At 39.4% G+C, this 25,565-nt stretch overlaps 1 protein-coding gene across 4 annotated transcripts in view; it reads left to right on the top strand.

Annotated features, from left to right (window-relative positions):
• LOC146597967 (uncharacterized) overlaps positions 1–25,565 on the top strand; it is a 66,323-nt gene that overhangs the window by 12,221 nt on the left and 28,537 nt on the right. For all 4 annotated transcript variants that reach the window (XR_014895354.1, XM_085301145.1, XM_085301143.1 and 1 more), the window contains exon 2: positions 16,295–16,350. Coding sequence is in view for 3 of the 4 variants with exons in the window: in XM_085301145.1 (XP_085157271.1) it covers positions 16,295–16,350 (56 nt within the window). In the remaining variant the exon portion in view is untranslated. The remainder of the gene's footprint in view (positions 1–16,294; positions 16,351–25,565) is intronic.

Below are 25,565 nucleotides of genomic sequence, written 5' to 3'. Positions count from 1 at the left end.
ACTCATGTTAGTCTAATTGAAGYGGAGTAGAAGGGTACTGAAACTATCTTTAAACTAGCTATCTCTACTAATTTCTATGGGAGACCTCTGCCCACTGTCCCACACACCATCTTCAACTGTCTCCAAGGGTACAGACTTCCTACAGARAAGTTTGCCTTGTGCCTATCTGTTATTTGGATTTTTTCTGTTGGTTGTTTGTGGTGAGCTGTAATGCTTGTCTCTTCCAGGTAAGTGATGGATGCTGTTGAGCAAAACAAGGTAATGAATGTCTGRTAGGAATATTTTACAGAGTGAAGAGTTGCACTGAAATTTAAAGATTGGCAAGGACATTCATGAGTGCAGGSTAGACATTGGAATGCACGTTGAATATTGAGTAATATGAAACTACAAATGAGGACAGCTGAAGTTTGTGCTTTTTATTTGAAGAAAAATTCAATTGAATTCTTATTACAGTTTTTGTCCCTCTTTAGTTACAGGAATGATGAATCACAAACAGATTATTTTAAGCTAAAAGCAAAGACTGTGTATCTCCTCATGTGACCGTAACATCTGAAGCCCAGTGCCCATGATTATAACATCTATTTGGGCATTCTATCTCTGGGCTTTAATTTGGGTCTGTAGTTTATGTTTCACTTAAAGACAGCATGTAACTGCCAGATAATAATTTTGATTTTTAGGTCAACATTTTCTGTTGACCAACTGTTACCAAGAATATGTGCAAAAGTACAAAAACATTGGTATGCTTCCAGGTGSCTTTATCAGCCTGTTCCCCCCCTGTTTCCTGTTACATACTGGATCTGATACACAACCAGCTTCTGTAAAAGGATGTTGAGAGCTCTCACACCTTACATTACTTGCACAACTCTGGCACTATTGAAGTCAGTTCTCTTTTATCCTCACAAAGCCAAGATTTTACTTCCAGAATATATTATTTCAGTACAGCTGCAACACAGAAGTTTGTTATATGAAGCATATACATGTTAAGGCCTACTATGAAGGAAAACTGCATTTACAAATCTTATTGCTTTTTTGTGATGATAAAAGCTCAGAGTCCTTAAGCACTGTTCATTTCTTCCTGTCACAATCATGCAAGGGCAAAGAGAATCTGCACTTAGCTATTTTAGACTATGTTTGGTGAAGGCATAAGGACTTCTGGATTGTAGAAAATTACCTTGCATTGCAGGGGCATGAGATGATTAAGTTTAAAATAAATAGAGTCATTTCAAGAGGGCAAAGTTTGAGAAATTAAAGGAAGTGGTTAGTAAAGTCAACTGGACTGAAGTGCTCAGGAGGTTGAATGTGGAGGAGGCTTGAAATCTTCGTTAATCAAAATTACAAAATGTGCTAGGAATTTGCCAAACAAGCAGAGGCGAGAAAATTGTAAGGAAAGGCTTCCATAGCTATTTGAGTCAACAACCACCTCCAAATGATGGTAGAAAAGGAAAATAGCTCCTAAGAATCAGGAAAGGCAGCAGAAGATATGACACGAAGGAAACAAACTGAGAGGAGGAGATGTTTTTTCTGGAATCCTGAAATAACTTAACTATGAAATAGNAAAAAAAAAAAAAAAAAAAAAAAAAAAAAAAAAAAAGGTACTTGAAGGGATGGAAAAAAGTGAATTCAGGCACCAAAAATTTATGGTGATACATGCTGGGCTTCTGGAATGCTGGAATGCAGCCTGAGAAGTATAGACCAGAAGAGGGTTATTTTGTTTGGCCATCCTCTGCCAAACTTGCAGAATTCTCAGTGACCAGTGCTGCTCCCCTAGGTGTGRAGACAGCAGCACACATCTGTGCAGTTGTGGGGATGCCCTGCCAGCCAGGCTGAGCAGCAGGAACCTCAGCATTGTGCATTTCAGATCTCAGCCCCTTTCCCACATCCTGTTATTTTTTTGTATTAAGAAGGCCTGTGTGCCTGTTCTGTAATTTTGTTTTCAGTAGTAGCAGGGAACTGTGGTTCTGGACCCAGGGTGGCAAGAGAAAGAGATAAAGTAAGCGTGGTGCCCAGTCCTCTGGGAGCCTGAAGTCAATCACTGGAGAGCGCTGGTTTCTGCACACAGATGGAGGCTAATGACTGAGTGACAGATGTTGGAGCCAAGGCTGAGGGGGAAGATGGGATACAGAGATGGAGCAAACACCACAAGAAGGAACAAAGAATTTGGCCTGGGAGATCCTTAGAGGACAGCCCTGGAGTTTTTCCTGCTCTCCCTGTATCCCATGTGGTTTTATTGTAGAAGAGCAGAACCAGCAAACAAAGACAGGAATTGAAATCTGTCTATAAAAGTTGGCTTGCAAGTCTCATTCAATAGAAATTAAGTTATGGTGCAGAATTCTCTGTATTCTTTGTTCATTTAAGGCATATCCTAGCAAGTCTTCTGAACATAAAATTACTGCATCACAAATGAATGTTTAGCTTTACAGGCTAATGATTCATTAAATGGCCTTCCATAAACAAAACTTAAGGAGTCGTTGGTGGTGCAGGAGAGAACTTTGAAAGAATTAATAATGAAAAACAGTGGTAAATGGAGAAGACGATAGACTTCAATATAGCCTTTCTAAAAGCAGATCACACCAGAYTATTCCAACATTTAAATATTGATAAGACTACTGACTTTCTGCAGAAATGAAATGCTCTCTCTATCAATACAACATCTGACATGTGCCACTTGGGAAGCTATTACCTCAACTGGAGAAGATAGAGGTTAGACAAGCATTGTGAACTGGCTGAAGAACAGAGTTGTGCTGAAAGGGGAACAGCTGCATGGATTATAGTCTATTCRTGGTGTTCCTCAAAGTTCAGTCTTGGGACTGGCTGGATTTAGCATTTTCATTAATGGTCTTGATGCGAAGTGTAAGAGTGTGCTACTGAAAGTTCCTGACACACAGCCAGAAGGCATCACTAGTGCTGAGGAGAACTGGGTGACGATGTAGCAAGAGAAATTTTCTCATGTAGTGAGAGGTCTGCAGCGAGAGAAACAGGATGAAGTGCAACAGTACAACTTAGTGAAGTGCAACTTGCAGTGAGACCCAAAACATACTCAGACAGCAAGATGTCAAAGTATTAGAGCTGGAGCTGAATGGGATTGAACTACCTTCCGGGTGTTAGGCACCTGGCATCATGTTTGGTGATTTGCTGTATAGTTAAGTGACCATGTAGATATGGCCATTTATATACAGCTGTACAGCTAAGAAGAAACTTCATAAAAGCCATCACATTGAACAGGGAAGCACAAAAAGCCAGATAGTAGAGGGTGCAACAGCTGTGTTAAAACCTCCATTTCTGGCCTGGTTTTGATAAATCTGTAACTGAGTTTCATGGCATAAATCCTCCTGCTAGGTTTATGTACCTAACCTGTCTTAYTTGAAACCAAAGAATAAGTGAAGAATACTTTATTAGGAAGCATTCCTGAAGGAAAACCTTTGGGTTTTGTAGGGACTGTTGCATCTTCTCCCTCCTCCCGAGTCAGCTGGTATGATTTCTTGCTGACATGGTACCTCTCTGTCATTTCCTGATGCCTCATTCTCCACAGTTTTAGTCCAAGGAGGAGGCCATTTCTATCCCTTCTGCTGGCAGTCTGCTATGGGACAGAGGAGTGTGAAGCAGCCTCTGAGCCTGAAGAACTTTTCCATCCTGTTTACAACATACTGTAAATGGTAATGTCCTTCTTGAAATGTCCAGGTTTCCACCAGCTGAAGTCACAAAGGCAGAGATTTAGCCAGTCCATAATGGCTGGGAGAAACAACCATCCTAGTCATGAACTGCTCCACTGTTTCAACTCCTTTTGAAAATGCAAAGGCAGAAATATCATTTTCCCAGCCAGGAGAATGGAGAGAGAAGCTGACCCACTCTTTTCTGAATACTCCCTCACCACTTGTCTTACAGCAGTGTGGTGGGAGTATCCTGACTTTCCAGTTCATAGCTGAAGAGCTTCTGGCTACAATGTCCAAAGATTTGATCTTTTGATCTTTTAATTCTAAAATTTTCTCAGGTTAGAATGCAGGATGTGTGATCAAAGAGGTACAGTAGAGGGAAGAGAGGGAAGTAAGTCAACGCGTTAGGCTCCAGATCACCCCGCAGCCACAGAGCAGAGCTGTGGCCAGTTCTTGCAATGTTTCCTCTATTCCTGTAAACCAGAGCTAGGCCCAAAGTAAAGGCGTCTATGAATTTGCTAGCAATGTCAGATTGCTTTAAACTGATTCTTCTGTGGAAAGGCACTATGACATGCCAGGGGAAGGCATGCTGCTCTGTTATTGACCAAGGCAATGCAAGCATCTCAGAGGAGTGCTAGATAAAGAGCTGTGATCTTCAGCATCAGACCCATCCCTTCAGGACCGGGTGTCTTACATGTCTCATCTGATTTCCTTGCAAGATCAGTTCAAAGTCTGGGTGTCAAATATCACAGATACTGTCTCCTCATGTTCGTGTGAAGTGACACTATAAGAGAATCAGATACAGCGGTCTTCTCTCAAATCCTGGGCACCAAAACTCTTTTGGTTACTGAAGATAAAACCTCTTAATTGATCTTATCAAAGAAAGGTAAGCTTGTCTTCAAGCATTTTTTTTCATTTCTGAAATGCTGTACAGGATCCTCTTACTTCTCTTTAGCAAATTTTGCTTTCAGGGCTGTCAGTAGACACAGCCATCTCAGGTATATTGCTAAATACAATCACTGTTGATTTCCTGATTAATTTATATTTCACAAAGCTGGAGTTCCCTAGTTCCTAGTTTAGGAATTTAGGAGATGAAAGTGAACTCCCTTTTGTAAATTTAGCACCCAAAATGGGAATATCTCATATGGAAAATACGGAAAAGAATTGTTTCACCAAGTCCCAATTTTTCTTTCACCTTCTCCCCAGCACAACTGCACTTAAATTTTCAAATAGTTTTGGTGGCCTCAAAACTGCATTTATGTTGGATAAATATTTTGCTGAAAAATGTCCTTTGCAGTTTCTCTGTAATTGCTAAGGTGTGGATTCCCTGGATCATAGTATTTTATTCATTCTAACTCAGAGAAACTTTCTGGTCTTCTTCACCTCAAAGCCCATCTGCTGCTTTTTCTTTGCCTTCTGCACTTACATATAGCAATTATGTTGCTTGTTTTTCTTCATCAGAAGAGGTCGGGATACAGCAGGCAAATTGGGGAAATGGGTACTGGCAAATTAATCATATATATATATTAGTAAAATATATGCATCAAATTGTTCAAGAAGGCATTTTCAAAGAGATGCCTCAGTGATCTCTGCTCACCACTCATCCCAGCAATCATGAGGAGGTTACACTTCTTGTAGGCATCGCAGAATATATATGTCACCTGGAGGAATTTGAAGGAGACAAGAAGTATCTTTCTGGTTTGATTCAGGGAGCAGGTGCAAAGGGATCAGTAAGGAAAATTTGCCTGAAGCTTTACAGATACACCAGCAAAAAGGAGAGCAAATATACATTCAGGGTTGCAGAGCTGGAGTAGGAAAGCCAGGAGTTATGTGACAGGAGACATTATTTATATAAGTATTATGGTAATTCAGCTTTGGTGTGCTACAAGAAAATTTAAAACTATACATATTTTCATAACCCATTCACTTTACCTCAACTTTTACAGATACGTCTTGACGTAAGACAGAGTGTTCTGCATAATGATGCTGAAATGTTCTGTTTGCCTGGAGCTTTCCAAGGCTGCGTGTAGATAATTTCTTAATCCATTACCACAAATGATATTTGACACATTCTCTTGCATTAATTAAGCAAATGTAGAAATAGATGGGTCATTTTTCAAGAACCCTTCAGGACTTTTTGAAGAATCTGATTGAGCAGTGAGTGTTCTTTCTTTTTTTTTCTCCTTAGGAAACAATAGGAAATGAAAGTTGGATAGATTATTTATATAGTTATTTAGTTAGTTGTCTATTTAAAAGTATTTACTCAAAACTTTTTTTCCCCTCTTCTTCCTGCTGATGGGAACATCAGCTGTTCAGTGKCAACCCCCTACCACCATTCCCCTCCCCCCCTTCATTATGGGGGGAAAAAATTCTCCTTATCCACTAAAGGCAAAAACATTTATTTTTAACRTTAAATTATTATTTACTTATTCTTTACATTTGCAAATATTTTGCAAATCCCTTATCCAAATTATTTCCTTATATCCTCAAAGAGCCTTTGTTTGCTGAAAATGATTTTTCATTTGCCTTCCATATTCTGAAAATAATTTAATTGTATTGTGCAGTCCAAGCCATTCAACATGAACAGTTGTGACATGCCTACGCTATAGTCCTAGAATCACTGCAGTGTAGTGTAGGTCTGGTGACACCCACATTAAAGTGGATACTGATAGAAGTTTAGTTAAGATATACTACAGCTATTTTACTGAGATGCACAAGATTACTCATGAGCCCTTTAGTGTTGTTCACCTTTGAGAATGACTTCTGTTTACAACGGTTCTCTAAGATAACACTTACTTCCAGGATGGCTCCAGGAAGTACAAGGCTTTCTGCATGGTCTTCTTTGCATTGTCCCTAAAGAAAAGCTCAGTCTATAAAAACACAATACACCTCCCAGTTGTTTTTATCAGTAATGTTTCTTATTTAAAAACTGTTTATCATACTGTGCTTCGAAATCCTTTTCTCATATATGCATATAAATCTGCAGCATTACATGTTTCTCAAAAGTGGTATTGCCTCTGCCTTGAGGAARCGTAAAATATCTGAGCTCACAATGAATCATGAAGAAAATAAAACTAAATGTACTTGTTAAACCTTTTTAGTTGTTTAATTTCAGAACATATTCATGGTGTGATAGCTGGAGCTCTCATAACATTTTATATGTTTATGTTTATATTTATATGTTATGTATGTTTGTATCCTGTATATATCTTCTACAAACAACATAATCTATTTCTCTGTGCTATGAAAGATATTTTGATGGTGTCTTCTTTTCACTGTATTTGCTTTTAAAAAATAAAATTCCTCTGAACTTAAGAGTCAAAAACTGTCCTAAGGCAATATATGTATGAACTAAGGATGATACTTGTATTAGGTCAGCCTGATTCTCAGATTTATGCTACAAGTAGACTCTGATCCTGCTCAGCCTGACTACATTTCTCAGCTAGACACCTCTGCTTCTTTGTGTCATTCACTGACATGGGGCAGTATACTGAGATTTTCAATATTCACATTTTCCACTATTTTCTGAAGATTTATCCCAGACTAATCAGCAGGTTTCCAAAGTCTGAAGACCTCAGACAATCTGCAGAAATCTCTTAACTTCTGTTTTTCCTTTTCTCTCTCTCTCTCTCTTTTTTTTTTGTGTGTGTGTGTGTGTGTGTGTGTGTGTGACAAAAACATTTGCAACCAATTTAAGTAAACTTGGTTAGTTCTCTATACCTTAGCCTTACTGATTTTTTTTCTGATATGAGATTCCATAGTGACCAAAAAAAAGATTTTGAAATTTGGCCACTTTAACCTCTGCAAAGATTAAGGGGCCTCTCCAGGGTCTTGCCAGGATACAGTTAGTTTTACCAGGGGTTGGGGGAGCGCCTTTTCCATGGGTCACTGAAGCATACATTGACTAGCCATTACAGTCACATTAACTTGTGCTCTGTGTCGTGCAGCCTCATCCTATTTTGTTACTAGTGAACAGTTTATTGGATGCAATTGAAGAGACAGATGCAGGAAGACAGTTTCGTTCATACTGCTTAGGAGCTCATTTTGGCTTTGGATGGCTGGGCTGCGTTTGGGGGATCTCACAGCTGCACTGATGTAAACAAAGCACTACGCAGTTTTTGGCTCCAGGAAGGACAACCTCCCTCGCAGCTGTAGAAACCAGGACAATATGCATCCCACACAACGTAGGAAGCTGCAGCTTCATTGACTGTGTATGCCAGATGGGGCCCATCAGCTGGTAGAGAGAATGGCCCAACTTCCTCTTTGCTCCCTCTCTATCTTGCTACGAGCCTGGGAGTGTAGGAAGGAGAGAAAAACACTGCAGCGATAAATCTACAGTGCCTTCAGTGCCAGATTTGCCTGGCATGCACATGCATGGCTGCAAGCATGGAGACCAGCCTGGCTGGAGGGCCTCTTGGGGGCTGTGTGGGTGGTGTGGCAGCTCCCTGGCCATGCCCAGAGGTGCAGCAGCAGGTGGGAGGTGGAGAAGGATGTGCTCCAGAAATGAGTCCCTCGGCACTCTGTGGACACGGCCTCTTAATCTTCAGCTGTTGTGCAGAGGAAATCTTTTATGTCTTCTTCCTTGCTCCCTGCATGCTCATGCAATGGCCAGAGACAAACAATTTAGCCATTATTGTATTACTCAATACAGCTAAAATAGCTAATCTTGTTTTCCGTCAAGGGAAAATAAAGTTGTTTTGTTTTTTTATAACCCAAATGAAATCATGATGCTTTATGGATATTTGTGTCATCCTAGGAGAATGATTCCATTAAGACTAAAACAAAGGCTCCTTTTTGCTAATAAACTTTGAAATGAAATTTATTTTCTCAGGAGTTCTTCTTTTAAACAGAAGACTTTTTCTCTCAAATCTGGGGAAGAAAAAACTGATATTATTTTACATAATTAATCAACAAAAACATATATTAAAGTATATAGCTGTGTTTTTCACAATGAATAATGACCAGCTTACCTGGGAGATGCATGATTTTAAACTAATCCACTGTTTTATCTGTAAAAGTTTAATGAAAGATTGTTGTTTAGAATTAGAGAAATTACCCTAAGTGAACTAAAACCAACTTGTTGAATTTAACGTGATTTTTAGAAAATGATAGTAAATCATTTCTTTAAGCTCAGTAGAGAAAATAATTCCTATATGAAGCAAATATAGTCTTAGATTAAATTAAAAATTCATGTAGAAACTTTGAAATTTTCTTTTTAAATACRTTATAGACAGACAGATGTAAGGAACATAAGATCTACATAGCTTTTAATCATCTCTCCTTATGCTGTTATTCTCAGGGCAGATGTTTACTGTGGGAACAACAGCTCCTTAAGGGACACAACACTACAGATCACTTCCTGGAAAATCTGGCATGGGGTGGGTAAGAGGGAAACTTGCAGATTTTGGTTTTGTGCTGGCAAGTGGCAGAGAAAGCCAAAACAAAGCATGTAGTAAGTCAAACAAAAATACAGACATCTTATAGATCCCTTGCCAGCTTTTAGGAGAATAAAAGCACTTGAGATTTTGTAGTGTTTTACTGGAATAATTAGAACTACATAGTATTTGGAATATTCAAGCCCAAGGAAAACTTAGGAAGATTAAAGGGTAGAAGTTACATCCCTCCTTTCATGGAAGGAAGACGCTGGCCAGGCTCTGAGTGAATGCACACAAGGGAACATCCGTGACCTGAGTCTGGATACGCTGTGCTGCTGCTAACAAACACACAGAGACACGAAAGATACAGCATGAATGGAAGCTAAAAGAATTAGTAAAAGACGATCCTTCTGGTGAAAAACATCATTGTAAGGGAAAATAGAGGTCCATTTATTTGTTTTTTCTAGCTTCCTAAAGGTCTGGTGATGCGGGCCTCACAGCTTCCAGTTTTGTCAAGCCAATCTTATAAACTGAAGCTATACACCATCAGATAAGAACAGTGTGTTGAAATTTAGAGGGAGATTGTTTGCAGTTACTCACCCGTCTCATCTTGCTGCCAAGGGKTCAGTAGCTGTTTAATAACAGGAACTCTTGTTTTGAAAAACAGTATGAGAGATCTGATGCCAGACCAGTTTCTAGTGACTTTATTGTATTTTGGGGGACTCTTCACAGACTCACACTACTCATGTCGCCGTGTACTGCACAGCGCAAGTAACAGAAACCAGACAGGTGGAAAATATTCAGAGCTGTGGTGGCAACAATATTAGAGACCCTGGTGTCTTAAACCCTGAGTTCAAAGACAGGAATAGGAGGACTAAAGGCAGCTACAGCTCAAGCATAAACCCAGGCAAGAGGGATTACATTTAAGATTAGGCAGGCACTTTTGTTGTGTTTGATCCCGGTTTCACAGATGAAGGCAGGCTGCTAAAAGCTGAAAGGCTTAAGAGAACACAGAAGATTTTTATAGCAGGTGGGAAGTCACATTAGGTAAAATATAGAAACGATGAGTGAGATGAGTACTAGAGGGTATTACTGGCGGCACTGAACTGCGCTGAGAGTCATGCACAATTAGTGCTGCACTCTATCAATTCTCGGATTTCAAAGCCCTTCCTTTTTTACAACTGGATGAAAGTGAGATCTTATGGAGTACTGTCTGCCTGAAAAGAAGTACTTTGACCACTAGATAGAGATGTGCGAAGCTCCAACAGGGTGTGAAGGGCAACCAGTTTCAACTGTTTGCACTGCTATTTTCTTACATCAGAGTAGTGTCTTAATTTAGGGAAAGTCTGTCTCTCTCTTTACATCAACAGGTGCATGTTCACTGAGGTAAAGGGAAAGCACGGGAGATTCTGGGAGCAAACTGACACTCGTTTCATCAGTGCTACTCCAGGCTGTCATGAAGCATGCCTGAACTGAAATTCTTGGTCTGAGTACAAGACAGCAAGGCTTGAGAGGCCCTATTGGCTAGCCTAATATCACTGCTGGGGCAGACAGATGAATCCTCTCTCTTTCCCTTAACCTGAAAATGTTCTTTGGACCGACACGTCAGCTCTTACAAATCAGCATTTTCCAGTAAAGAAATCTCTCACCAGAAGATTCCCCGCCAGTTCCACTCACAGTGTCAAGTCYCATTTGCCAAGATGTAACTGAGACTAGAAGATGTTTACTTTAGTCTCAGCAGACTTAGCAAGACTTAACTGAGGAGGTGGGTGACAGAGGAAATGCTCTAATGCTAACTACCTGTAGTCTTGATTTGGCAGGATATGGATTTCCATGTCATCAGAATATAGSTGGAGCACACCTGTATTTGACCTACCAGCATCGATTTCTATACCACTAGACACCTTTACACTGACTGCCTCATATCAAAGCCCAACAGGATCACTGGCAGTGTGAGCCATGCTTTTGTATTTAACCAAAGAGCGTGCAAACTCATTTGCCTAGTGTCCTAGATTGGGCATTAAGAAGTGGGAAAATTCCTTAGTGCCCCCACAGAAGTGATGAAACTTAATTTACCTACATTTATACTCCACTATGCTGCTGAATGCAAATCTCTTCCCTTCTGACTGCCCCACACCTTCTCCTTCACCACAAAGCTGTATTTCTCTGAAAGCTTCAGTTCTTCATTTTCTGTTGGTGATCAGATCTATGAGACATCTTTTTGCCTCTTCCTATCTGCTTGGGCTAGTCTCTCTCACACGTCTCCCTGAGATGTGTGCTGAACATGTGCCAAGTGAGCCTTTTCCCTTCTAACATAAGTCACATTCCTGGTATTGCAGCATCAGCAGCATCCAGCTGGAGGGGAGCAAGGAAAGAAATGATGAATATGTTTGAAAAATCACTGACAGCTAGGCAGCTCAAGGACAAGACATATAAACTTTTCAGAAAATGCTTTTTAAGGGGCAGACAAACACATAACCTGTTTGGGGCATGTAACAAACTGTTTGCCTTTGTTCGTTCCTTTGGACAATTCCAGTGATGACAGCACCAGATACTATTTTTATGAAGAATACCACGTGGCGAGCACATGGATGAGTAATGCTCTCAATTCACAGCATTTTGCCTTACATGCTTTTTGTAGTAGCAGTTTTAGTACTGAGTTGTACAGCTTTTCCCTTTAAAAGATACAAAATCAGAATTTACTATCAAAGTCTGCTTGGCAGGTAAAAAGCAGATAATGTATAATAAAAACTGAGTGCTGAGGGCAAATGGATTCTTGCAAGATGTCACATAAAATGATTCCGATTCTGACAATTCCATTATGTTTTCCTCTTGTAATAGCAAAGASTTGGGAAGGAACAGGAAACAAAGCTGTGATGAACATAGAAGATATTTGCTGTTTTCCATGAGAGAGGTTAAAATGTGCTAASCAGTTATCGGGTACACACAGAGGATATTGTGCCAGGTGCACAGACTGATGGGTTATAAAATGATTTGAAAACTGAAGGTCATATACATGGTATTCTGCAAATTAGATTTTTAAGCAGATGGCACAGGTATTCACTAGTCCACCTGGCTGGAAAAGGGAATTTCTACTGTACAAAAATGSCAATGAATAAATAATATATAAAAAAGTCAGATAAGTGGAGTAAACTATGTCAGYTTTTTACTTGTGATTTTCGACATTTCTAATTTTGGTCATTTTTCACTTATAACAGTTTACTTTTTTGTAATATTTTCAATAGCCTAGACATAGCTGATACAACATATTAAACTTATGGAGGTAAAAATTTGGAGCAAAATTTCACGTCTAATTAATACTGTAGCTACTTTTGAAATTTTTCCTTTGGGAGTGATAAAGTAATTAGAGATAGAAGGAAAGGAAATTTAGATAGACACAGTTACATCTAGTCCCTGACATTAGCAACAGAGAGGGGAACATGGAATAGTGAATACAAAAATAAGCCCCATGAGAAGGTCAAATTAAGCAAGAGACAAAACAGAAAATGTGACACTCTAACAACAAGTTTCCCTAAAACAGTAAAGGATATTCCCTGTGCTGGGACATCATGCAGCTGACCTTGCATGAGGACAGCATCATGCTGACTATATGGAAAGTGGAAATAAATACCATTTTCCTTTTAGAGCATAGCTAGGAAATTTCTGTCATCTGGTTCCTATCAAAGGATGATGCGTAGGTCCTGTCACTTATCTCTATCATGTGTTACTCTGTAGCTAAGAAAAAGTCATCTTCCTCTCTCCATTCTGAAACAAAGGTAGTTAATAGAAAGGGAGGCAGGTTTCATCAGCATCACTAAGTGATGGCCAAGACCCTTCCTGGGATATAATTTGTTTTTGTTTAATGTGATAATAACAAAGGGGCACACTTATGCAGGAGAGATGCATAGCTGGATGGGAAAGGTTTATTTATTCTCYTGCTATTTTGTTTTGTTTTGTATCAAAGTAGGAGTCCAAAAGGAAGAGAATGTGGYGGAAAGCCACTACACTGTCAGAGGGCTATGCTGCCACCAAGCAACATATTACTGAAGCAAAACCAGAGACTCTTCCTCTGTTCTTTGAATAGCCYGGGTCTATTCCTGATAGCAGAAAGGTCAGAATAATTAGACAGAAGCACTTGGCTTCCCATTCAGCAGTGAGAAAGGGAAACTTTGAGCTTRTGACTTTGTACTCGGAGAGGATGCCTTACTTATGTGTGCTAGTTTAGCAGAGTTTAAAATAAACCTCAGCTGTAAAGTACATGACATGGCTTCAGGATCTCTTTTCTTTGTTAAAAGTATACTCAGCTACTTTAGTGATGAAAGAATTACCTAAAAACAGGGGTCCTGCCATATAAAGGATGATCCCTCCACAAAAGAAGAGTATGTGACAAGGCTTTTTCCATGCTGCCCATCTGTCTGAATGAGAAGACAGAAGAGAAGGTAGAAGAGAGAGGTCGAACAGAGACTTTTTTTTTTTTTTTTTTTTTTTGGACACAGTATTACTTCCAGAAATATTCATAGATCTATAAATGAAATGAGATGACAAAAACCATAGCTGATTACGAGAACATCAACTTACACTAGAAAAAAAAATACATTTTCAGAAATATGCTGAATATTGAAGAAAAGGGGTCTAAGTTTCAATGTTTTGCATTTTTATGAAGAAAATTTTTCATGGAAAAATGCATTAAGCATTCATGAGCTTAAGTGACTAACTGCCTGCCAGCTGGTATAATGAACTTGTCTGTAGTCCCTAATCTGACCAGGGGTGTAATGGGTCTACCTGCTGGTAATTGCACATGGGATTCTGAGATTCATTATTAGCTATTACAATATAGTTTGTCCTCTACCTTCCTTCCAGGGTGGGCTATTAGAATAAAATGTGATGATCTACTCTACCTTTAATATTACAAAACATTGCAAAGAAAAGAACATAAGGTCAATCATATTGTGTCAGGCTAAAAGTTCATCTAACCCACCATCCTGTTTTTGAGAGAGGCAGGTGTTGGATGCCTAGGGAAGAGAATAAAACCAGAGCAGGATTATGGCAATACTTCCTCAGAATGCTCTCCAGCTTACAACAGTTTGCATCTCAGGTTCCAGGGATAGTGTCCTTGTATTTAATGGTCCTCATTAAATACATGTGGTCCTCTGTCACATCATAGCATCACACAAAGAAACTGGAAAAAGGTTCCTTTTGACACCAAAGTGCTTTCAGTTAAAGTAAATGGGAGAGGGCAGGAGCACAGGGAGCCTCTCCCCTCAATTCCACAGCCTGCAGGAAGCTAAACCTTCACTGAACCCTCCATGCTCMAAATGTGCATGCACTGATCTTTTCCAAGGGTTTTGCAGAGTGATGAGGACTCCCTCAGCAGTAAGGCCAAAAATCTGCTCTCTACAGAGGATGCTCATGGGGCTGGATGTGCCTAGAAAGATGCAAGGGGTACCCAGCTCCCACAGAGGAAATGTGCCCATGCAAGGCTGCCCTCAGCACTCATGACTCCTGCTGCACATCCCTTGCTCCAAAGCTCTGCAGCTCAGTACCATGTCCAATAAGGGTCTGTGCTGATCAGGCAAGGCTGATCTTTCTAAGTAAAAATCTGCATTAAAATGTCTTTTGAGCTTTGTGCTTATTTTTAAAAGCAGTATCTGCCACCAAGTGGAAAATGTTATCACTTCACCAATATTTATAGATTATTTCCAGCACTAATCTCAGCATTGATTTTGCTTATTAGCCTGATAAAGTCCCACACAACCAGACAGATAGAAAAATGCAGTGCTGAAACACGCCTCCAGTTGTCTTGCTGATTCCTTTTCAGCACATATTGTAGAACTTGCTGAGACAGAAGACAGCTGTTTGTTTAAATATTGAAAAATGATAGAGGACTTGGTATGTAGAGACAGCATTTAGTTTTAGATTCTATAGCAAAGTCTCTTGACAGAGAAGATTACTGTGCTGAAATTCAGAAATGCAGAAATTCACACTGAAATTTGGATTTTCTTGAGTCCGTCCTGATTTTTTCTTGTGCCAAATCTGAGCTGTTGCCTTAAGTGATTTTCCTCTATTCATATTGTGTAGTTACTATAAAGACCATTAATTCATTTAGTTGCAAAAGTCTTAGGATGATTGCCCTGATATCAGAGGTTGATTGAGCTAATCAGCAGTGTTTTTTCCTTTTTCCATCTGGTAACTGATATTTTCCAGAAAAATTGAGAAACTAAACAGAATTGAATCCTTTGGGCTGAACATGTACTGTCAATTGTTTCCAGTTGCTTATTTAACCTCAGAAAGCTAAAAGCCAGCTCTCACACTTCTAACTCTACTCCAGGTTCTTACATACTTCCAACTTCCAGCAGCTGTAAGATAAGGGAAGGAAACATGGCAGAATAGCAAAGAAAGGCAAATACAGTAGAAAAGAAATAATAATAATAATAATAATAAATCAACAATGTTGTTTGGATTTGTATCTCCAAATAAGACCAGAACTCCACTGTGCTTGCTGGGACTGTCAGCTATAAGAAACAGTCCCAGCAGTGAAGTCTAAACTGAAAGAGAAGATGGGCCATTATGCTCATGACACCTGACAAATGAAAGAGAGGGCCAACAGACTGTGAAGCCCAAAAGCTAGGAGCTGTGTTAGCACTAGCTATGCCTGTACTCATAATTCATAGAGTTACTGCTATAACATGGCTCAGGAACCAGCATATGGGTGGAGGCAGTGGTCACAGCTGTTGGCACTGTGACCACACCGATACCACAGGAGCACCCAGCACCCAAATCCCATCATTCAGGCCTGCTGCGGAGCTCAGAGCTGAATTCAGGTGTCCCAAACAGGAGTCCTGCAACTCCTCTTGTTGGCTGGGCCATGCTTCCTATCTGGCTTCTTCTGTGAATATGAAGTTCTTTCCATGTAGCCACAGAACTCAAACAAAAATGAAGTATTTCAAGAGCTTTTACTTGCTAGTAGAAAGTCAGGAGCAGGAAAGATGCAGTGAGACATTTTCTTTTGCTAATGGCTGGGCTATTAGCTTTGCAGAACAACTTTGTTCCACCTGTAAAGCCAGGTGAAATGTGTAGGTACTTAATGACCTTTTAAAAATGGCTAGATAAGATATATTTTATTCAGCTTTGAGAAGTCTAAGATAGGTTAGTGTTCCCTGCTTAGAAAAATGAGAGATAAAGAATTACCTGGGTAGTATAGAAAGTTTACAGGTCTTGGCTTTTATATAAAACAACTTTGCTTTTTRTATTTGCTTATGGGTTTTGCAGGTTGTTCTCTGATAGAGTTGAAGCTGTATATTAAGTCCACCTGGGAGGAAGGGATGGTAAGTACTTTTATTTATTTTCATTTTCTGTTAGTGTTCTTTCTCAGCGTGGGAGACAGTAAAACATGTTTTAGTTAGAGGCCATATAGTGGCGCTGTTGACTCCAGCTCTTGTAGACATTGCTGGCTTGTTCCAAGGGGCAGGTTCAGACTTGCTTAAATACATCTCTATGAAGTAACCTTTGGGTGATAAACCTCATCTCAGAGCAGCAACAGCAGTCCTTAGCAAGAATGCTTGGGCTTCTGCATAAATCCTGAACTTTTTGGCCAAATGTCAGCTGCACAATGGAAGAGGCAGAAGAGAGACAAAATGGTAATACTGGCAATACTTTAACTCCATTACAAAAAAACCTTCCCAAGATCAGCGATGTTCCATTCTTTATCAACTGAAATCTGAGTGTAGGTAATAACGATATACACTGTAAATAGATATACTTTTCAATTCCGTGTATACATTAGTTCACATATATGCACAATCTAATCTCAATATGGACTATTAAAACTGCATATCTATATGTGTTAGGTGCAACAGCATGAAGCTGTTTATATCTCTACCTATGCAGTCACCAGAATTATTGACACAAATGCCTCGTCATGCTCTGCGTGGGCCCAGTTTGCCTACTAATGAAAACTCAATCCACCCTGGGGTGAGCTTTCCAGAGCTAGTTAAAATTCAAGCTGCTATTAGTTTTACCCAGATTTGCTTTGTAATGTTATCTGCTGTAGGAGAAATTCTAAGTAATCTATTTATATTTTCCCAGCCTTTTACTACATGTAAAAACCTTCAGGCTCTGGAAGCACAGAGAAAACTATGTGCTATTACTAGGTCTTTTGATTCATGATCTCAAGYAATTCTGCTAGTGAGAGTGCCACAGCCACACTGTCCTGCAGAGTCTTTCCTGGCATAGTACATTATCAAAATGAACTTCACAGCACATGGGAGAAACAGAACTCCTGATCTTTAACCCAAAATTCTTGTTTGCTCTTTTTTCCCTCAAGTGAACGTGTAATCTYCCTCCTCTTCTCTGCCTTCCTCCCCTCTGTCCTGAAACAGCCAGGTCAGGTTCAATTTTGTTGGCAGGATCTCACTTTCCTTCCTGTCAGAGGTCAGTTGAAATTGTCACTGCCTTTGCCTCATTGCTGGGAGCTCCATGTCCCTCAACAATTCGACTCCAGATATTCCCACCTCTCACCTGTATAAACCGCACTATTCTGCAAACGTCTTCACACTGCATAGGTCTCAACATTAGTAATGCTCTTACCTGTCTGCTGCTTGCGGGAGGAACACAGGTTTGTGCCTGCTTTCACTAAAGGCAGGTATTCAGCAGTCTGCACAGAGCTACTTCACAGCATGGTATGAAACTGTCCCTGGATGCKGCATTTCTTCAACAGGTCCCTTGGCTTGCTTGGCATGTCCGGGACTCTAGGTCCTGCAAGGCTGCCTGCAAACACTGCTCTAACTACTTTTCTGACCCTCTAATGCCCCCCAAAGACAGAGCACCTGCAGTGAGAAAGTTTTACTGTGGTTCACCCTTTCCGGTAGCACCAGACAAGCCTAAAACAAAGTTTCTTAATGTCAGACTTTAAGGATAAGTATGACTAGAACAAAACAAAACATGACAAAACTGCAGTTCTAATTTAAACTTGACTGACAGGTACCTTTATTAGTTGTGTAGCTTGCTTTTTTTTTCTCATCTATAAGACACCAGGCAGGGGCTCCACTGTCTGCAGCAATGCTCTCCATTCCAGGTAACACCCTCAGACAGCTGGACTTTGCAGTGACACCCTGTTTTTGGACAGTCCAACCCAAGGGACTGATGTTTCTATCTGGAACTGGGCACTTTGGATATTTGTTAATTCCCTCCCTGCCTTGGCTGGCAGATGCCATGATAGTTCTTTCTGGACGAGTATCTGGAGCATTAAGGATTATTTCTTTAGTTCTTATACAGACTGCAAGGTGACTAATGTGGGCTGTCTCACTCATACTCTATACTGAAATTATTAATACAATATATTAAATATTATACAAATATCAAGCTTTATATACTTGGGAGCCTATCATCTATAGCACACACACTGTAGAGAGCACACATGGCATGTCACTAAAATAAATGATAGGTCTGCTTAGAAGCTGTTTTGCCAGGACTTTTCTGAGAGAATAAGCTTTTTATTGAACTTCTAGGCCACATCATACCACTCTCTCCTTCCTCTGACTCCTTCCATAAGATCTCCCTTCTTCATAGCTTCCAATTGAAAGTGTTTCTCCACTCCTTCAAGGGCTTTAGGTGTTATTGCTTACTTTACCTGTTCCACTTCCCGTTCTTTATTTATTGCTTTATCCTCTCTGTTACTTTTCCAACAACTGCCTCTTTGCTTTCAGTTGTCCCAATGTCAATCATGAGCTGGTCATCCAAGATATCCCTCCCCAATCAACCAAATCCCTTAGGAATAATTAATAGCTATGGTACTTCTTCTATATAAATAGCCAGATAAATGTTGCTGAGTTACTGCATTACTTTAGTGGTAAGTCTTAACCTGTAGCCCTTTTTCCCTGAACTCTACAATGACTACACACAAAATTTCCAAGGAAGGGACTATGACTGATCTCTAAATTTGAAGCTCCTAACACATTATGTGGTGCTTATATGATAAAAATAAAAATATCCATTAAACTAGATTTGGTGTTAAGAATATAGCAGTAACTTTAAAAGTAAAAAGTTATCCTGCTGTTATCACAACTCTGAGCTTTATCAAAGGCAGAACATTCAAGTTAGATGATTAAGCTTGAAAAGATATCTAAATGTGCTGAAGCATGCTAGAGCATGCTTAGCGCACTCGTACTGCCTAATGATACAGAACTGCCATAGGACAGTCATTAAGATTAGTATGCAGTAAAGTCTATAGCCCCTAATAAATTTTAATTCATTTTAAAGACACGTTAGATTTATATTTGTTTGTTTGTCTCCTCCATGGCACTTTTCAATAATAATAATAATGAATCCCTCTGTTTTGTTTTGAAGTAAGCACCTTCATATTTCTTTTGTCATAGGAGGAAACAATTTTGTCAAAAGATTTGCCCATAGTCACATAAATCAGTGATTGTCACTAAAATCTGCATTTCCTTAATCCCATACCAGTCTAATCTATAAACCTTCATAAAGATGTCATTCATTATATAACACTACAGTGTCCTCAAACCTTTTTCAGCTGTGATTTGCCACAACAGTACAAAAAGAGCCAATACCAGAAAAACAGAGGGGAGCTGAAGAAGTAGAAAAGGAAGCAGGAAGAAGTAGAAACCATACCAATTTCGTTCAGTATATCTAACCTTACAAATTTTGCTTAGTAGATCTAGATAAGCAAAGGCAGTTTGGATAAAAGCCTATTTTAGTCTAGGATATAATCTGTTTCATTCTAATAAAACTGGCCTATACTGGCCTTCACTTCTTTGCAGCGTTGAGTGAAAATGAAAGCTTCCAACTTTCACATAATAGATAAAGTATTAAAACGGAGGTTTGATTGAGCACACAGACAACATTAAAAATGAGAAAAACTTTACTGAGTAAAAATAGAGGTTACAAGGGAAATCAATCTACTTCAGAAAATATTTTATTTTAAGATAAAAATTTGAGGAAACTGATTTCAATTATTTTATTTCGAATCATCCATCATCTACACATTTATTTAAAGTATTGCAAAGAAATAATTAATTGCTTGAATCCAAATATTTGAGTGCTTAAATAATGCCTTTAAAAATTACTTTTCTATGACATATTTCTTATGAATTATTCATTAAGTGTATGGGTAGATGTTGTTTACAACTCATTCCCTGCCAAAGTGTGTTTTTCTCTAAATGTTTAGGGAACTCTGTATTTTATACAATAATGTGCAATGGATAACCTTAAAAATAAAGCATTTTTCTTACTGCATTTTATGCAGAACTGCAGGTTAACTTATTTAACACAGATCAGCAAGTGCATTTAGAGATTATGTAGTAATTTCTATATGCTTATAAGTATACTAGAATTGCCACAGCGTATGGTATCGGGAGTTATGCAGATCCACAGGAAAGCATTACCATGCCAACTGCATGTGGTTAGTGAGGGGGGGAGGGGGGAACTAATATCCATGCTATTTAGCCCTGTGATCTTGCTTAATTTGAGTTGTCTGAATATAGGTATTGTCTCAAAGGGACTTCCACTCCCTCTTCTGTGGGGATCATTGTTAATAAAAACCCCAAACTCTGAAAATGTCCTTGTGAGTACCTGTCTTACTGTATCTCTATAGTAACCTATGCATTGAGGAGCTGAGCACCCAGTGATGTGAAAACATCCAGTACAGGAGTGAGTAAGCAAACCAGAATGTTGCTCCAGTTGCCCTTCTGTGGCCACCTGGGCTGGAAACGGAATGGGTCACAGGGAATGTGACCCTGCGACCCATTCAAACCCTGGGAACATTTTGGTATCCTCCTCGTGTTTTAACGTGGTTCAAGATCACACTAACGCCAGACTATGAGGGCCTAGATCTCGCCCTTCCAAGACAGCTGGAAAGCATGCAGGTCCAGGCGTCAGTACAGCATGCCATCATCCTTCGGTTCGGTGGGTAAGCGACATCTCTATACTGAAGCAAGCACTTCATTGGTTCAGTGTTGCTCCACCATGGTTTTAACTCCAAGAGAGAGGAGAAAATATAATGTGGTCCTGCTGTCTTCCTCCTTCACCCTGCATTAGCTAAATCTAAAGCATACTGCTGAACTGAACTGTCTAAAGCACAGAAGATGCCCTGTGGGGATCCTTCAGGATTCCTGCTCCTGCCACAGCCCCTGGTGCTCCCCACACAGCGGGACCACGCTCTGCCCCACAGCCGTGGCACCTGAGGGCAGTACAGCTGGGTAAGAATGGATCTGGCAGAAGGCTTCTTCTAGACCTGGAAGTTTGAATGGGGTCCCTTATGGTGATAGAAAGTGTGAAGCATTCAAAAATCCATCTATGTGCTTTGTTTGTTTGTTTGTTTGTTTGTTTCTGTTTTTGAAACCCAACAAAGCAGATTCTGACATTTCTGGGGAAACCATATCTAAGCAGCTGGGTGACTAATTTGTTATTATTACAGCATAGCAATTGGGTAACCTGGAGGCCACCTCATGCTGTCTGGAGCCAAAAAGTACTGGCTTCCAGTTAATAATAGAGTGATAGGGAATTTTCTTTACACTTTGACAAAATATTTCTTGCATTCATCTTCAAGAAAGGAAGCCTAGAAATCTAGTTCTGCTGTGATGTAAAATGTGGCAGTGTAAGATGATCAAAATACAGCTATAAATATCAGTATACCTTACAACATATTTGTTGTAAAAGCTCTGCCTTTGTAAAGGGAAATAAGAGGAAATATATGATGTGATAGCGACAGCTTGCTTCTGCTTTACTGTTAATTTCAGTCTTGCTCGCTTCTTCATGCTATCGATTGATACCTGGCTATAGCATTTCCTTCCCAGTGCCCRTGCTGGGCATGACTGAGATAGACTATATTCACGTCACTGACTTTTGATAGCATCTCTATATTCTTGCCAATGTAGAAATCAGACTAGGATTCAAAATAGGACTAATTCAATCAATACCTCATTATTCTTTTGAAAGGGAGTTGGAATATATTTTTATTGCACTGAGTTAATCATACTTACAGAGTATCTTCYTAAGACAAAGAATTTTAGCAAATGGAGTGGAAGAAATATTTCACATGTCTCATGGATGATGTTTCTGTTTATACATTCCAGTGCAATGTTTATTTTTTTTTCCCCCCCAACAATATGAAATTGCTGACTGGTGTTCAGCTTTTGATTATCTGTCACATACAGAGATCCTTTCCCATAGGAATTACTACCTAGCCAGTAGTTTTTCATCCTGTATTTGGGCAGGTAATTATTTCTATCTAAGTTTTAAAAYGTTAGGAGTATTTCTACAGAACATTTCTTCAGACTGTCAAGGTCTTTTTGAATTCTGTCCCAGTTTTCTAATGTGCTGTGCTCTGTGAAAATGTAACAAGCATATGCTCTGTTCTGTCATCCAGGTCATTAATAAATATGGTGAGTAGTATGAACTCAGGTTATGTGTATGGTGAAACACTGCTTGATACTGCCTTCTGTTTTGCTTTTGAACCTTTCTCTGCATATCCCAGCCAGTTTTCCTTCCCACATTTTAGTAGTCTCACCTGGATCAAGTTTCTCTAGCTCATGTGTGATACTGTCATGTGACATAGTGTCAAGAGCCTTAGAAAAGTGAAGATATTTGACATCTATCCCTCTTCTGTCCACAGTGTTACATAGATTTGATTTGTCCATGACAAAGCCACCTTGCCCATTACTTGCTTTTTCGTAATCATGATTTTTACAAATAGCTTGTCTGATCTTTGTTCCAGTATTTTCTGGGAAATGAAGTTAACTTCTCATTCTCTCCTCTTTTTACCTGTTTTGAAATAGGTTATATGTTTGACTTTTTCCAATTTTCCTGACCCACCCTTCATAAAAGTTTTCTCATGATAATAACTAATGATTCTGCCACTGATTCATCATAGTTAAGTACCCTAGAGGTGATCTCCACTAGGCCTAGCAATTTGGAAGAAAAATGAAGTGCCCTCTAGCTTGTCTTTCCCTTAAATAACCCAGATTCTTGTTGCTTGTCGCTGGTAACATTCGATCCCATCCATTTCTTTATTGAAGGCTGAAGCAAAAGAAGGTGTTAAGCACTTCAGCCTTTTAGCCTCCTGTGTTTTTGTTCATCCTCGCCATTTATCTGGCTCATTAGCACTCTTCCTACCCCTCTGCCATGGCCCCAGGGGCACCACTAGCCCTCCYTTGGGTCCTGGGTCCCGGGCATGGTGGGGAGGCCTGGCAGGCCAGTCCCTGACACCCTGACCAATTTTAGAATATTCTACGTATTTATTATTATTATTTCCTTAGGGGTCAATGCTTCTGAACTCCTATTCGGTTTCCCAAGAGATCTTATTCACCAGTTCTTTGAGTTCCTTTCTGTAGTTTGTTGTCTTTACTTTGCTTTCTCCCACTTTCTCTTCTGGAGACTCTTAAACTCTCTCATTTTCTCAACTCYCTTCTATTTTTAGCTTTCACACTGACATTTTCATATAGCTATTCCCTATGGGCTAGGCTCAAATTCAGACGTACCTCTCTTCTGGTTGTTTTCACCATTTTCTACATCACTGAATTGTCAGACTTCCTCCCTGGGAAGCTTCCAGAGAGCCTTCTCTGCTCTAATCCCTTCTCAAGGGATGCTTGGAGCATCCAAGTTCCCTATTGCTGTGAAGCCCTGTACCTTGGAGGCTTTCTGCTAATTTCTCACAAAAATCTCTTCTGCTTGATCCTTTGATGGTCGACATTTGCCAGGATAACACCTTTGTTCTTTTTCCTCATTATTATCAAGATGCTTTTATATAGGTCTATATATTTTTACATTCTGCCACTCAGCAACAGCTCTGCCCTCCTTTTCCCTGCTGAATAAACTGTTAAACATTCCAATCATGTGAATATTCCCACCAGGTCTCTGTTACAGTTGACTCATAATTTTGATCATGTTTAAGGACTTCCAGCTCTGCCAGATAACTCCTTGTGCTTTTTGCACTAGTACACAGACAACTAAGACRTTCAGAAATGTGGTCTGTTCTGTCCCGTTTTGTTCTTCCTACAACACTGTTCTCTGTTCTCTTATCTTTGTCCCTCATCCAAGTCAGCATTGCTTTTGCTTACTTTTCTCACTTGTTCCAGCAGTCCAGTAAAKCCCAAGATGCTGTTCTTCTTTTTGTGAGGTGGATCCCTCTTCTTCTCAGAAATTCTCCTGATACCCTCTTAACAATGTCAGCTGGGTATGAAATTATTATTAAGATGTGTCAGTCTATGTACCTCTTAAACATGAAAGAAAATTATATTAGCGTTCCTGTATAAAACATAGGTTTTGGCATTGATGCTTGGAGTATGTTTTGGTATTGCATGACTTCCCATTGCTGCTTAGAGTTCCTCTTGTATTGTTATTATTTCAGATACTTCCTGGGAATATTTGAGTATCTTAGAATGAAGATCTATTCTGACTGCATATCTGTAAAAGCGAGATAATTACAAGTAACTGTTCTTTGGAGTACTTATCATCACAACAGATCACTCATACACTAGCCCACAGAGCTGTTTTCTGTATGCTTATTTTACTGTAATATATAATGATTTTATTCTCTTTCTCCATTTTATCTTCACAGCACTTTAAACTCCCAYCTTGTTCTCAGAGTTTTTTTCTGTGACAACTTTGATATCTGCTTGGTTGACATCATTTCATACCAACCTACAAAGTTAAATGCTTTCTCTTCTGGGATTCGGGTTCATGTAGAGTTGTGGAAAAGGATGTCCTGCATTTTGTAGTACGACATCCATTTTCCCCTGTATTTCATTACCGTTTTCTATTCTTTTTTTCAAGTTCTTTCATTYTAGCATAAGTGACTCTTACCATGCTTTGACATGATAAATGTATTCTCAAATATCTAGTTGTATTGTATGAAGCACCATTGGATCACAACACTTGCTAACTTCTTTGAGACTACTGTGTTTTATTATTACAGTAGTATGCATTTGTATGGCCTGACTTTTTGTATTGCCTACAAAAGAAAAATAATCAGTTTTATTTTTAGTCTAAAGTGATTTTTTTTGTTTTTGTTAAATCAAGCTGCTTTTCCTAAAGTTGAGAACAACTTCAGGGAATGCAAATATTTGGGAAAGATATATAGAGGACTATATAGCAGCTTGCTGCAGGTGCATAACATAGGCCTATAGTAAATGCAGTTTTACTAAAAGGGAAAAAAATAATCTTGTTGCCTCGGTCTAGGTACTGAAGTGCTATTCTGCAGAAAGAAATGGATTTTTTTTTTCACCTAACCTAGGAGACTATCTGAATAATCATTTAAATCAAGSACTGACATCTGCATGTGCTTTACTTGGCTTGTTTTTAATCAACAATCTGTCAGCCTATGATATTGCAGTAAGTACACTGTTCAAGTGCCAAAAAATTACAGGACATTTTAAGTCCTGGGTCTGGGTTGGTTAGTGAGTTAATACAAGCACATCTAAGATGTATGCCTCATGCCTGATCAGATACAAAGTATGCTTATTTTGGCTGATGGAAGTACATCCTGGAATGTGTTATTCCACTTAGAACAGCTTGTTGAAAAAAA

Source organism: Rhea americana, unplaced genomic scaffold (assembly GCF_003343005.1).
Source record: "Rhea americana isolate MKP2758 unplaced genomic scaffold, rheAme1 scaffold_173, whole genome shotgun sequence".
NCBI classification, from domain to species: Eukaryota; Metazoa; Chordata; class Aves; order Rheiformes; family Rheidae; genus Rhea; species Rhea americana.
Note: the sequence above shows the minus strand (reverse complement) of the source record. Positions and strands in the feature narration are given on the sequence as shown.